This window comes from Zeus faber (genome assembly GCF_960531495.2).
Source record: "Zeus faber genome assembly, chromosome: 8".
NCBI lineage: Eukaryota > Metazoa > Chordata > Actinopteri > Zeiformes > Zeidae > Zeus > Zeus faber.
In genome coordinates, this window is record NC_137195.1 from 13,438,080 (window position 1) to 13,454,219 (window position 16,140).

General features: G+C 43.7%; 1 protein-coding gene across 1 annotated transcript; it reads left to right on the forward strand.

The window, feature by feature from the left end:
• Positions 1–327: 327 nt before the first annotated feature.
• Positions 328–15,763, forward strand: rprd2b (regulation of nuclear pre-mRNA domain containing 2b; the record flags this gene model as incomplete). The annotated part of the gene is made up of 11 exons (XM_080004744.1): positions 328–523; positions 5,719–5,848; positions 7,631–7,836; positions 8,874–8,993; positions 10,809–10,861; positions 10,949–11,075; positions 11,179–11,354; positions 11,573–11,855; positions 13,686–13,853; positions 13,999–15,098; positions 15,641–15,763. 11 exons carry the CDS (start codon positions 328–330, stop codon positions 15,761–15,763), a joined length of 2,682 nt encoding a protein of 893 aa, XP_079860870.1.
• Positions 15,764–16,140: the final 377 nt, after the last annotated feature.

The following is a 16,140-nucleotide window of genomic DNA, read 5'->3' on the forward strand; positions in this document are numbered from 1 at the left end:
CCCCCATTACAGTTTAGAGCGAAAGGTCATTTTTACGTTGTACATTGTACGTTGTACAGCATTCCTGTACAGTTACGCGCCACAATAAATAAAGAACAAACGATCACAGCTCCCTCGTTTGGTGTTTGAGGAAATCCTCGTGTTTTGCAACGCATCCTCGGACCCTATTTGATTCGCACCCACAGCGATGCCCTGCTCCCGGGTGTCCTCCCCGGCGTCTCCGCGCAGTCGGCGTCGCCGAGTTGCTCCGAAAACAAGGGGGCGTGTCTCTCCGGGGTCCTCGCGCAGCGTTCTTGAGCGCCGCGAGCGGGGCCGACCTGCACAAAGATGGCGGCGGGCTCTGGAGCGGCGAGCGGCCACGGAGCGCGGACCTCCACGGCTGCTCTGGAAGCCTCCCTGGACCGCCGTTTCCAAGGGGTGTCGAACACCATGGAGTCGATACAGGGGCTCTCGGCGTGGTGCATCGAGAGCAAGAAGCACCACGGCCTCGTCGTGCGGTACTGGATGAAGTGGCTGAAGAAATGTGAGTAGCGCGCTACCGCTAAGCAGCCCGCCGCCCCCCCCCCTCCACCGCCACCCCCTACCCCCACCCCACGCTAGCTAGCTGCTCAGACGCTGGGTCACAACGAGTCGCCGCCCGCCGACGTCCTGCCGCGGCCGTGTCGACACACGCGGACGTGGCTTTCTTTCGTTTTCGATACGCGTTCGCGCCGTGAACGTCGGTTCACGCTGTCAGCGAACCCGTGGCGTCTAACTTGTTAGCCACCGGGCTACCGGACTGTTCGCCGTAGTGCAGGCCTGTTCAACTGGCGGCCCGGGACCCGAATGTGGCCCGCGCATCAATGTGGATTGGCTCTTTTGAATAACCCACGCATTAAAAAATAATAATCATAATAAATAAACGCCTCAAACGTGACTTAATGTCAAACGTTTCACCCTGTGTCCCCCCCCCCGCCCCCGCCAATCGCGATCTGCTCACTCACTGTCAAACGACTGTGAATTCTTTAATAGTCTAGCATATTATGCTGGTAAACACGGGAACAAGTGGGAAAACGTCGGTTATGCAGTACAGAACAATACCAGCGATTAATATCCAAAAAATAGTTGTGAGGTTGGACTTTTATTTTTTATTTTTAGGAAGCTTAGATGTTAATCTAAAAAAATGTGGACCCCCCCCCCCCCTCCCCAACAGAACGCTGTTTAACAGTGTTTACAGTCCGGCCTCCAGAGCCACGGGTTGGCCTGAGCAAGTCTGACATTATCGGCTTTGAAAATGCTGAACCCGGTCTTAACAATTTAGGAACTAGAATGGGAAAGCTTCTCCGAATAACTGCCAGCGGGGCAGTACTATGTAGGCATGCTGTCGGACCTTCCAAAAAGTTACTGGAAAAATCCCACCGATCCAAGAATTTTAGCTGAGTTTCACCCAGCTGTAGTCTACAGCAATGGCTTGAACTATCCAAATTTAAAGACAATCCCTTTAAGGTGACACAGATAGTAATTTTAATGAATTGCTGGATTTATATCAATGAATGGGTAGATTAATATTTTTGTGCATAATACTAAGGTGTTACACACTGTAATGCACTTGTTAAGTGTGCTGTGTTTGATACTACTACTACTAGCTGTGTCACATGTTGTCAACAAAGATATAACAGCGTACAATTCATATAGTACTCCACAACAAGCAACCACAAGCACAGGGTTAGATTTGTGTTATGTTGGCTAGGAGCAATTAAACCATCTTCTTTTCCCTTCTCCTGGCTTGTTAATAACTCATTCTTATGCCGCATTTGAATTGAAAATGGTGTCAGCAGCCTTGCATTCCTACTTGGACTTCAAAGCATTCCCAGTTAATTTGCATTGTTAAGTTTTATAATATATATGATTGCAACTAATGTAAACATTATAGTACAGTATATCAGATTCTAGCCAAATGTATTTATTATACATAAGTTGGCACCAGTAATTCCAGTCTTAAATAATTCCAGTCTTAAATAACGGTCTCCATAACGGATGTTATGGAGGCCCGTGGCAAAGGGAAACGTGAAGTAAATGACACGGCATAGATTCATAATTATGCCACCCCTTGTAACGTGTACTCCCACCTTTTAGATTTGTTATATGTTTAACATTTAGCAATTACAATTTATCCTTCCTGTGTATCTATTTTTTAATTATTATTATTTTTTTTAATATTTTTTCTATTGCTTCTTTGAGTCTCTCATCCATTGCCAGTAATCAAAATAATGGTAGCTCATGTTTGGTCGTGATCACCAGACACTTTTTCTATATAATTGAGCATGCTATCCAACCAGCGCAGCTATGTTGGTCGGTGCTTGGGGCAAATTACCAGATTGACAATGTTATCAATTGGGAATGTCTGATACTGTGCTCATTTACTCACACTTGTTTCTATGCCCTCAACGTGATGCCGACCTAACATGACTTCATTGTCGCTTAAAAGCAACATCATGTTCTATTTTTCAGTTTCATGATACAGTGGAAACCGCTTCCAATGATCACGGTTAGAGTGATCAGCCACTTATATGGATCAAAAAGCTTGGGACAGAATCATTCCCATACAAATGCTCTTTAAATATTTATCTTATAGTAATCAAGTAGTCAAGTAATATAACCGCAATCTTTAATTTTATTTTTTATAACTTAACTCCTCTAATACTTTGCCTCGCAGTAACCGGTCCTCAGTGGGGGCGCTATGCTGGAGCTTGCCAGTGCTATAGCCCCCATAAGGCCTTTGCATAGCACCCACACAGCCCCCCCCGCTCCAAGGATTTCCTTCCAATTTTACATTTTCATTAAACACTTTAAAATCCTGTCTGACAATTATTTTAAGTTTTAAATTTATTTAAGACTGATCATTTGTAAAACAGGCAGGTTCAGAGCAGTGGCGTAAATGCGTAATTGAGAGGGAGCCATACGTAATTGACAGGGACTCTGTTTCCCCCCCCAAAAAAAAACCCTAAATAATAACTTTTTTTATTTTAGATGTATTTATCTTCTTCCATTTCCGAATTGAACGAAACAAAAAAGCACTGTGCGTCATGTGTCAGGCTGTGCAGAGCCATTGATACCATTAGATGGTAATCTGGATGAGAAATAAAGAAATAAATAGCTTATAATAACCATCCGCTTAAAGTGATCAATTTGACCTGGACAGATGTGATCACTATAAGAGCCTATCTGATTTTATTTTAACAAATCAGTGAATGAACCATTTTTAATAATAAACTCACAGAGTCTTCAAAGCTGGTGGCGTCACTATTATTTTAACTGTACATTTCTTTAGTCTTCTATAGAAATGTTGTACACTTGAGTTAATACTCAAGACACATGTTCTGAATACTGATAATTGGATAGGAATTGGATGTTAATGGTAGCTTCCCTTGAGGTTAATAGTCTCCTTTTTTTTTTTTTTTTTTTTAATTTACATTTTTTTTGTAAAGGCGGTGCGTTGATATATAGCCAGATTGTACTTAATGACGGCATAGCTTCATCTAGTTTAGCAGATACATTTAGCAGTTTCCTTTTTAAGTTAAGATTTGTGTACTATCAAATCTTTGTCACGTTAAGTGTAGCTTTTGTTGGTGTATTTGTCTATTCACACCACCCTGGCCAGAAGATTGAATATCATGTATTAACTTCTTGTTAAATTAGTCATAACTTGTCAGTAATGGTCTATGGTGTATTGTTTGTATATACGGCCTGCCTCGCTGTGTGCTCGCCTTAAGTGCTTTGCTTGAAAGGTATTGGCAGCCTTCAGCAGCAAAATGCTTTGTGGAATTTTGAGCATACTTTGTACTTTGACAACTTTTGGACTCTACAGATTTATAGTACGAATTTGGATTTACTTGCATTTGTTGTTGGTAGCCTAAATAATTTTTCAACATTTTATTGACTAGTGAAAACCAGTTGTCATTTGAAGTGCATCTACTGCTTAGAATATGTTTTCTCCTCCACTTCCAATAGATTGATTTAAACTTTATTCAGTTTACCTTCAAAAATGTGTCTTGGGTCATGTCATGCGTAGAAAAATGAAGATCATTGAACTTTGTCATCCACCATTAAAGACCGTCAGTTCACAGTCCGGAACGTTTAAAGTCCTTGAAAAAAAACCTGCAGCATTTGGGGAAACATTCTGGGAAACACATCCTCATAAACAATCTACTGCATCCACATAACCATGCCGCATACCTTTATACCATACTACCTCTACTATTACACAATGAAATAACATCATATTTTCATGAGGATATTGAAGAAAATTGCTGATTTCCTCAAATTCAATTTAGACTAGAGGGAGGCGGACAGCCTCTTTTCTGGAGGAACAACAGATATCCTTTTCTTTTGCAGTACATCTGTTTCCCGGGGCAGGGACTTGATTTGACAAGAAAAGTAAAAAGTTCCCTAACTCAAAACTTTTATTTGAGTGGTTAGTGTGTTCACTTAGCATTGGTGAAACCTCCTTCTGATAGTGATTTCCACGGTACTATGAGTGTTGAACATTAAGGCTATGCCTTGATTGTGAAATTCTGGGCTGATACCGATGTTTGAAATAACAATTTGGCCAATGCGGATACCAATGGGTTTTTTTCGAGTGCCCCTGAATGCAGCATCACTTCCTGCTTGGAGTGCTGTAGAGTGGCGTGCGCGTATCTTCTAAATCCGATTGCGGATGGCCTCGTTCTCTCGGATTAGAAAAATAAAGGCTAAAATGTTTAGCTAAATATACTTAGTCGGCTGCTAATATACCGTGGCGGCCCACCCAAGTTAAGTCAATGTGTGGGGAAACACTGGATAAACATCGCCACTGCCATCAGAGAACGTCATCTTATTTGCTGACGGCAGTCCACAAGGCTAATATCGGCCGATACTGATGTCCGGCTGATAAATCGGTTCATCCCAAAAGGCTACCCCTTTAATTTTTTTTTTAAGGGAAAAAGCAAGATGCAAAATTGGCTTTTTATACAACATATATTGCTATATGTTGGTATAGTTTTTCACATGTGAAAGATATGAAACTGAAATGATACCAGGCATATAATTGGAAATTGTGATGATTTTAATTTGTTTCCCAGCAACCTTTGTATTTCTCTTTAATCTGAATGGTGGATAAATATAACGTTTAGCAGTGGGCTTTTGATGGAGCTTTCATAAGTTAAGCCATTTAGAGAATGTTTGTTCCAAAAATTAATTGAGCAATCTTTGAGTAATTAGTAGGTGCAAACGTCTGTTGAGCTCTGCTGATTAGTTCTAGAAAATAACTGTCATTACTGTTAGCAGCAAATGGGCTATTTGTGGAACTATTTAAATAAGTTAAATTATTTTACTTGGTTGCATCAGAAAAATGATGCAATTTCTATGTTACTGCCTAACATCAAGCCTTATATTCTATTGGGAAGTATAGATGTACATTTTATCCATGTTTGTTCTTGTGGGATTGTCCTAATTAAATGGAACTATACTTTAATATTTGGTTTAGTGGATGTTACTGCAATAAATCTTTTGACACAATTCCATAAACATTTTTAAAGGCAATTATTTAAAACTTTGCATCTACTCATTGTTCAGCAGCTGCAATTTATTTTTAATTTGTCGATGAATGCAAAAAAACATTGCTTTACTACTGTCACTTCTTATATTTGACTATTGCTAAGACTTCTCTAACTCCTTTATTCCCATGTTGCTTCATTTCAGCGGACACAAATCATCGTTTGAATCTTTTCTACCTTGCCAATGATGTCATTCAAAACTGCAAGAGAAAAAATGCTGTTGTCTTCCGTTCAGCCTTCGCAGATGTCCTTCCTAATGCTGCCCAGCTGGTTAAGTAGGTTCTCCTATATGTATTGTCTCCGTCATTTGCCTGGTTTATATATCAAATCGAACCAATATGATCTACACGGCAGATACCCAGGATGGGGTGTCTCTCTGATGGATATATTATGTTATTAGCATACACTCAAACAATGATTTGCTTGGTTCAGACCACTTGAGATTGGAAAGGGTATGATATTTATGAAGATAAATGTTACTCTAAAGTACTTTATAGCAATGCTCAGAGGAATTGTTAAGACATGAAATAAAACTCCACATTAAAATAGGATATATATTCAGAGAAATTAAAACTGCCAAAAAAGCCACGTTAAATAAATATACACTGGTGTTTACATAGTGAATGATTCGTGGAATAGTGGACAGTTTTACTTAAAAATGATTGGATGTGTAATTTGGGAAATTGTACCTTTATGTTGGAAATATTATACTTTTCTTGCAGAATATATATTTTGTAATACCAGGGTTCCAGACTAACTTTACATTGGTGGCACTGGTGCGCCTAACTTTTCATTTACGTGCACATAAGGTAATTTAGGTGCATCCAAAAGTTTTCAGGCCGGGATTAGGCATTTTAGGACTGGGTACAGTGGAGACAGGTGGAACGGTTACCTTCGCCGACGATGTCTGGTGTGGGTCTTTTGGGGGCGGGGGCAAGTGTAACTGGCACCGCAGATGCTATCTGATACAGTTCTTAAATTGTATTTAATTTAGAAATGTGTTTTCCACTTTAAATTTAAACAAGACAGCTATAAAAGTGGTGTTGCTTACCTTCAAATAGATATATTTCATAAAAGACCAGAGAATCCCAAATATTTTTGTTACTTGATGGTATTTAGATATAATAATATCTTATATATTGTGAAGGTGATATAGTAATTTATAATATTGTAACGACCCTGGGTGTGTTGGAGAAGTGTTAATTGTCAGTTATGTGTTTTCCTGTGGGCAGTTCACAAGTCTCGCGAGAGGGAATGTGTGTGTATCGCGAAGAGTCGTCAGTGAGAGCGCAGAGGGAGAAGTGTTTGGTTGTCGGTTCAAAATCGTAGATTATGGCCAAAGCAGTCTAGAAGGTAATAATAACCCTCCGTGTGTAATAACAACCGTGTGGCTTCTTCCGCCGTTTAGAACACTACAATATCATAATCAGTTGAAGCTCTCAACGGCACATTCAGGCCATGTTGTTCCCTGTGTTTTTATTTTAGATTTATTTATTTTCATTACTTGCTACTGACTTTTAACGTTAGACCAATGAGTCTTTCGCAGCAGCTTAGTTTATACTTAAGTAGAATTATCTGCAAAGCTTCAGTCAACCAATTCGTAATTTAGACTGGGGGGGGGGGGAGTACAGCGCGCGGTCTCATGCACGGCACATGTGCCAGATCTATATAAATTCCCGCTAAACACTGACACAATAATCTACAGCAAATAGGCAATGTTTATATTTGTTCAAAGGCAAATGTCTGCAATCTTCAAAATGAAAATGTTTAGTTGTACTTGACAGATTTTTTTTTGTTTTGGTTGCATGTGCCCCCAAAATGGTCACACCCTGGAGCCCTGAATACAGTGACTGTTAACCTTCGCCATTTGCTGTTTTTTGATCTAATATGCAAGTACAGCAGCTCAGTCAGACCTCAGAATGGGGTTGGAATGCAGTCAAAAAGAGCTCCATAAATATGGCCTGTGACCTGAGCTAGGTTTGACACCCCTGATCCGCCCAATCAGTTGTGGAGTATTTAACTGAGCGTTGTTGTCCTCTGTCTTTATTCACTGTTAGAGACCCAAAGGTACGCAAGTCAGTGGAGAGGATCTTCACTATCTGGGCGGAGAGGAGTGTGTACCCAGAGGAGCTCATCTCCCAGTTCAAAGCAGGCCTCAACAAAAAGGACAGGGACCGGGAGAGGGAGAAGGAGAGGCAGAAGGAGAGGGAGAGGGAGAAAGAGAAGCAGAAGCAAAAGGAGAAGGAGGCTTCACCTCTACCAGGTCAGTTTACTTGCCTACATTCCACGTGTCCAAGCCTTAATTTTTACCAATATGAACTATGGATGTACTGATACCTTATCACTACCAATTGAAATCGGAAACTTTTGAGTATCAGCTGATAGAATATCTATTCAATCAATTTATTTTGATAAACAGTTGGGATGTTAATAATTAACCATTAACCGAGAATAAGAATTTTGATTGATTAATACTATCAGTTAAACAGTTAAAAAAAAATGATGGGGGGGGGGGGGGGGGGGGCGACGACTTAAAAAGGTTTGTTGCATGGTAAAAGAAAAATAGGCTCTACAATCAATTTCTTAAATACAACTCATGGGGGCGACACATCCAACTAGGGCTGTGACTATTACCGCGCTGACGGTTGTGCTCATTACCAGCTGGTGAAAGTTACAGGAGGATATGAAATACGATAATAACACAATAATCATTGTTTAGTTATCATCATCGTCTGCCTTCCATCCTATGTTCAAGGGCTTCTGGAGAAACTTTTCAGTTGCTCCGCTTATCACTGGGAGGGACTGTCCATTAAACATAGGATCTCTTTTGTGTGTGTCCGATTACTCATATTATGCTGTACCCGACTTAAAATTTCCTCCAGATAAAACAACTAAAAACAGTTTAACATTGTAAACAACTAAACACACTTTTTGTAGTTGTTTAATTTGGAGGAACAGCTCCACGTCTCTCTGTGATCGCACAGAGAACTGTGTTCGCATATAAAAATACATTAGATTCCCCTTAATTATAATTTAAGTCCAATTAAGACTTATTCAGATTTTTTTTTTTTTTCGTTTGACGGTGCCCTAATATTTTTACATTGTTGGATAACGGTTCAGGATCGGTTAACAAGGGTCAGCTATCTGTCATAAAAAATGATATCTAAATGATTTAAATCAGCATCCCGAATGAACATGCTAACTTCAAATTGTTAGTTTGACATCCTTGAGTGTAATGTTTGGCATGTAATCTACACCGATCAGCCACCACATTAAAACCACCTGCCTAATATTGTGTAGGTCCCCACCCCCGTGCCGCCAAAGCAGCTTTGACCTGTCGAGGCATGGACTACACAAGACCTCTGAAGGTGTCCTGTGGTATCTGGCACCAAGACGTTAGCAGCAGATCCTTTAAGTCCTGTAAGTTGTGAGGTGGGGCCCCCATGGGTCAGGCTTGTTGTTCCAGCACATCCCACAGATGCTCGATCGGATTGAGATCTGGGGAATTTGGAGACCAAGTCAACACCCTGAACTCTTTGTCATGTTCCTCAAACCATTCCAACAATTTTGGCAGTGTGGCAGGGCACATTATCCTGCTGGAAAAGGCCACTGCCATCAGGGAATACTGTTGTCATGAAGGGGTGTACTTGGTCTGCAACAATGTTTAGGTAGGTGGTACGTGTCAAAGTAACATCCACATGAATACCAGGACCCAAGGTTTCTCAGCAGAACTTTGCCCAAAGCATCACACTGCCTCTGCTGGCCTTCCTCCCATATTGCACCCTGGTGCCATCCCTTCCTGCAGTAAAAGATGCATACGCACCCGGCAGTCCGATGATGGAGAAGAAAATGTGATTCATCAGACCAGGCCACCCTCTGCTTTTGCTCCGTAGTCCAGTTTTGACGCTCACATGCCAATTGTAGGCGGTGGACACCGTTCAGTGTGGGCACTCTGACCGGTCTGGGCCCACGCAGCCCCATTCGCAGCAAGCTGTGATACGCTATGTGTTCTGACACCTTTTCTATCATAGCAGCATTAACTTTTTCAGTAATTTGTGCTACAATATCTGTTGAGTCGGATCGACAGGCTAGCCTTCACTCCCCTTGCGCATCAATGAGCCGCGAGCGCCCATGACCCTGTTGCCGGTTCACTGGTTGTCCTTCCTTGGACCACTTTTGGTAGGTACTAACCACTACATACCAGGAACACCCCACAAAACCTGCTCTGTTGGAGATGCTCTGACTCAGTTGTCTAGCCATCACAGTTGTCTAGCCATCACAATTTGGCCTTTCTCAAAGTCACTCAGATCCTTATGCTTGACCATTTTTCCTGCTTTTAACACATGAACCTCAAGAACTGACTGTTCACTTGCTGCCTAATATATCCCACTCCTTGACAGGTGCTATTGGCATGAAATGATCAATGTGATTCACTTCACCTGTTTTAATGTTGTGGCTGATCGGTGTATATTTCTCCATTAGTGACATCTCATAGGCTAAAGAAGCAGAAAATAAACTTCCTTTTCATAGACATTACCCTTTTTGTTGAAGTTGGATATTCTTAATTGCAATCCCCTAATGTATCTTCATATAGGTCCCTCCCTGATTTTAACTGACTGGAGTTATGACAAAATAGTGATGTTCACAATATCAATAGCTAATGGTGGGTGGAGGATTTATTTTTGGTTCATACCATTTTAGATGCAGTATGAACATTCAACTTCTTGAAAAAGTATGCATCCTGAATTTAAAGTGGCAATCCAACAGAAGTCTGTTTTGCATGGATTACAGTAAAACTCCCAGAATTCCAATCAAACAGCCATGTTTTTGTTTTTTGGTCACTTGAGTTGGTGAGGAAAAGAGGGGGGGGGGAAATATATATGTATAATTTTTCATCCAAAGGTGCTGTTCAATTTTGTAAATGTTTATCCGTATCAACAGTTTACTGACCAAAATTGATTGAGCTGGATAATCAAATTCACTGTGGCTGCCCCTGCCACCAATAATGGAAATGGCATAGAGGGGCACATACTGAATGAATAGCTTTCTCAAAAAATGCCAGCTCAGTACAGTATCAAAATTGGGATTTGTTTTAAACAAATTAGTCATAGCACTTTAAAAACAATAACTAGTTTTTTCTGCTAAAACATAAATCCTTATGTTTTGTCCACCTCATAGGTTTTACTTACTCATGTAAAAACTGGTGTCTGATATGATTGTCTGTTTGTTTTACAGCCCAAGCCAACCCCAAAGCTGCCCTCAAGTCAAAAATAGTGTCTGAGTTCACAGTAAGTATTTTATTGTGTGTGACTGAATTATAAATAAAATAATGATTTTGTACAATGTCCATTTTGCTAATTCTCTTTTTCTTTTAGCCCCATTCATTCATAGAACAGTTGTCAGTGCACAAGAGGGCAGTTGAGGAGGAGGCGTTCAGGGAGAAGCAGCTGGCAGCTCTAAGGGTGGACGTTTGCAGCACAGAGGCCCTCAGGAGACTTAAAGGTCTGACGTGGGGTCATCACTGTCCCTCATCATCCAGCGCACATATACATTTTTGCTACCGCATTGTCTGGTTCTTAACTCATTTTTCACCACTTTTCTCCAGACAAGGCTGGAGGGAACAAGTTTGCCAAGGACTTTGAAGATGGCAGTCTGAAGCTGCAGGAGTTTGTCAGCTTCCTGGAGAACGAGTTGAAAACAGGACCCCCTCTGCTGGAGGCACTGGGAAATGCAGACATCTTTTATGAGACGCAGTTCAAGGAGGTTAAGATAGTGGCCAATGTGAGTGTGTCCCAAAATCGCTTTGCTAGGTACCCTGATTGTGCCTCAAATATCCCAGGACCTCGATAGCTTAAAAATAGCTAAGAATCTATATTCTATAACATATATAATTTGAATTTAAATTGGGTTCTGCAGTCAAAGGCTAAACAGAAAAACACTCATAAGCTCTCACTTTTTCAAATTGTCTATCTTTCCTCTCCTTGGGCCCATCTGCTCAGGCATATAATGCCTTTGCTAACCGTGTGGCTAGTCTAAAGAGGAAATTGGATGTCCTCAAGTCATCACTTCCTGGACCCGAGGACTCTCCAATCCCATCGCCTTCAGAGGATGCCCCATCTCCTACTGGATCAGACTCACCATTCCTCGCACTTGGGGCCAGCAGGGCCCAGCTGGACCCTGAACTGGACGGCAACGCCATGGACGAGGGAGAACTTGTGAGAGACAACAGAGACCCAGAGGACATGGACATGTCTGATGAAGAGGTTGACTTGGGCGTACCAGGTTAGTGGCCCAATGTTTTTGCTGACATAACTGTAAAGGGTTCTCTATTCGGGCTGGGTGATTGGGAATAATTTATAAATTTACTGAGTTTTGCTTAACACTTATAAAGTATTGTATGTTGTTTTTATATTATGCTAAATTGTAGACCATATCGTATTATCACATTTGTATATAGCAACATTTTGAATCCGAATCTCATTACAATCACTTAAGCAACACTATGAAACTTTTGATATTTGGCGCCCCTACAGTTTGCAATTGCACCACTGTCGTAAAACCTGGTCCGGTGTCTGAAAATAATTTATTTTACTGAACAAATTTGAACCTTATCAGTCACGTTTCAATAACAGTCTTACAAAATGCAAATATAACATACACCTAGGTTACAGCCCCACTTACACGTACCTTGCTGCTTCCCGGGGGGGGATATGCCATTCTCGATGCAGGTACTCCTCACTTAACGACCGAGTTCCGTTCCTACAACCGGGTCGTTATTTAATTGGTTGATAAGCAAGCACCCGTGTTATTTCACGGTAAGGGGGCGTGGTAATTGCAAACGCTCGTGTAGTAAATACTGACACTGCGAAAACGAGACTGAGACTGAGAACGGTGATGAGATGAGATGTATACAGTGTTTATATACTGTGTGTATATATACAGTGTATAGTATATAAAGGGTGATGCGTGATGAGATGCTTGACGCTGAGACACCGTGGTATTATACACAGAACACAATACAAACTGGTCGGCGAGCTGGTCGTAAGTCCGAGCAGTCGTTAAACAGGTAGGTCGTTAAGTGAGGAGTACCTGTATTGCTAGTTAGTGTACCATCAAAATGATTTAGAAGTTGTTCTTTTAAGGTTAAAAAAAAAAAAAAAAGTGACTTTAAATGTGAAAGATGTGTTAATGTGAGAAATGTTATCGGATAATCGCCCAACCCCTTTGTCTATCAGTGTAGAGGTATGTTTCACCCATCTATACTGTTTGATTCAGAATTAAGTGAAAGATTCATCAACCTGGAAAAATTGCTTTCACCAGTGGATGACAAGAAGGACAAGGCATCCCCTGCTGTTTCCAAGACGACGAAGTTGAACGTGTCATCGAAGCCGAGTCTTCCAGAAACTTCAACAAAGCCAAAAGCGAACGTCCCTGCTGCTGTCCCTGCGACAGCTCCCCCGGTGACACCTACTTCTGCCACTAGTCCATGTACACCAACTGCCCCTCTTGGAGTCAACCTGGCTAATGTGGACCTGGGAAAAATCAGTTCTATACTCAGTTCAATAACATCTGCCATGAAAAATACAGGTGTGTTGGGGAGTTTGGGAGAGGTAATAGAGTTAAGCTGGTGCCTGGAAATGACCCGTAAAAAACTAAACCAACCACGACTTATAAATCATGTGTATGGAACATTTTGTGTCCTGTGAAACAAGACGATATATTCCGTCTTTCTTTCGACAGTATGAATGAAACTAATCATAGGCTTCAGAATCATAGTCACGGTCCCAATCATTTTTTTGCAAAATGCAATCCCGCTCGAAATTACGTCCGCTGGTCCCAGAAGTATAATTCGCCTCGGTTTCTTCTCGACTGTAGAATTTTTTGCCAAATCATCATTAACTACAGGGTAATTTCATTTTTTTCAAATTGATACTGGACCACTTTCTCAAATAATCTGGAAATTGATTTTTTTTTTTTTTATATACATTTTTAAGCTATGAAGAATTAATTGTATATTAGTTTGGATCCTGGGAGGTATGCAGTGCTCGCTTAGTAAAGGTGATTGTTTGTTATTGGTTGTTTGTAGGGTTCATGTCCCTCTTTGCTTTGCAGCGGCAAGCCCTTCATCTAGGCCCTCTCCCGGAACACCCACCACCCCTTCTGGCCAGTCCACTGCCTCCAAAGCAGCCCCTCCGAGTCCGGCCTTGGCCAGCATCCTGTCCCGAGTTGACATCACACCTGAGGGAATACTCAATGCTCTCTCAAAGACAAATACACCTGGTGAGAAATGCAGACAGAAAATTATTTCAGGCTTGGATTTAAAACATTATTTTCACGTTTCACTTTATTTTTTCCCATAACTGATCGATTTTGCCTCCTATTTTCTCCCCCCCACCCCCACCCCCCTCTCTCTCTTTTGCCCCAGGGTTGTCCTCGCTGCTGCATAGTGTGACAAACTCCTCAGCTACCCCTCCAACCCGTACCTCCCCAGAGTCATCGGCAGCTAAGGCCCCCGTCACTCCTACCACCCCCAAAGCCAAGCCCTCCCTGGGTAACAACCTCAAACGGGACACGCCTGGGAGAACCAGAGAGCGGGAGAAGGAGAGAGAGTTGTCCCCTCCTCCCCCGCCACCACCCGCTCCTCATCCCTCTGCTCTCTTGGTCTCTCCCCCTAGTCTAGAATCTAAGATCAACAGTTTCTTGCAGGGTAATCCAGGGTTCAGTCTGGGTTTAGGTGACTCCAGTCCGATAGGGGGTGACGGGGTGGATGGGACCCCGGTGAGAGATGAGGCTGCAGGCACCCCGACCCAGGATGAGATCATGGACACACCCGGGGGTGTCGCAGACTCTCTGGGTTCCTCTGGAAGCCATAATCTCTCGCCCACAGCCTACCGCAGTGACCCCTGGGATGCCGTCATCACACCGACGGGGAACAGCGGCAACGGAGACTACCTGGCCTCCTCTTCTCGGTATGGAGCCGGGAGGAATAGCACAGCCAAACTGAAGGAAGGGGAAGAGGGGATGAACAAGAGAAAGCAGACCACCTCTTCCTCCCTCACTGAGATGAAGGCTAAGAGAGATGGACAAATCGGCCAGTCGAAGACGACGGGAAACGGGAGACCCTTGTTTGAACGGAGGCCTTCTGCTGGGTCTCGCAAGACCAGTTTAGATGAGGGAACTCTGGGTGGGAAGAGAGAGAGTAGAGTGAAAGGCCAAGATGGCGCTTCTCCAGGCAAGGATGGGGGGGAGGGTCAGTATCACCGCATCGAGACGCTGGTGTCGCCCTGCACCGAAGGGGCACCGATCCAAACACTGGGCTACTCCAACCGACCGCTTGGTGGAGAGCGCATCCAGACAGTGGAAAGTATTCGCATGATGGGCCGGGACTCAAGACGAGGGGGGGGGGCTAGCAGCCGCCAGGGGGGACTCATGTGGTATGAAGAGGAGTACATGGAGCCCCAGACTCCCTCTCCTCACACTGTGGCTCCACCTATTAATATCGGTCAGGGGGGTTCCAAGGACATGGTGCCACCCATGCCGCCCCCACCTCCTCCGACACACCTCCTCCCCCAACACCTCCATCCTCCTCCGCCTCACCTTCACCAACACCCTCCCCCACCCCCTCCGTTCCAGATACCATACCACAGGGAAAACATGCAAACCCCTCCTCCATCACACCTCCACCAGCATCCTCCACTTTCCTCTGCTTTCTTCAGCTCTGCTCCACCAATCCCTCGCCCCCCTCCTCCTCCCATGCTGCAACGCCCACCCCCACCACACGGCTTCCCCGGCGTGCCCTCTGCGGTTATGGTTGGCGGAGTCTTGGTGCCTGTCGACAGACCGCTGCCCCCTCCCCCTCTTGTCAAACCTGGCGGAGCTGAGCGGGGAGGGGTTGGAGTCGGACCCAGAGGGAGCAAAGCGCCCCCTCCTCCCTTAATGGCATCATTACTGGGTGAACCCCCTAAACTACCCCGCCCTGGTACAGTTAAAGAGCCATTTGTTCCCCGTCATGCACCTCCTCTTCACCGACCAGGTACCCCCGGTGCTCCTCCACCCTTACTTGGCAGAGTGAAGGAGCCTCTCAGCCTGTTTCCCTCCTCTCCCTCTCCCCCATCCTCCACATCCTCTACCTCGACCCCTTCATCTCCTGCAAGCGAATCTGCTACTCCTCGTCCATCTGCGCCAGCTAAGTCCTCTGCTCCTCCTCTGCAGAAGCCCCCACCCAGTCCACCAGCACAGCCCCGCCACCAAACCCCTAATCCGCGAGGCCTGTCTACCCCTGTCCCCCTGCTGCACTTGCCAAGCTCTCGGCCCCCAAACCTCCCTGTTCCTAATCCCCAGAGACCTCTGCTGCGAGGTCGGGCCCCAAGCCATAAGCTTAACCAAGATAGGGGGGATTATGCGGGGGGAATTCGTGGAGGCAAACGTCCCGGTCCTCCATTCACAGGCGGTCCTTTCCACACGCCTAAAAGACCCTTCCTCCCCCCGCGCTATTGAAGTGGTCATCTGCGACGTGCTGAGTGAGACGTACAAGCCCACATACCTAACTCGACCCAAGGCAGAGCGT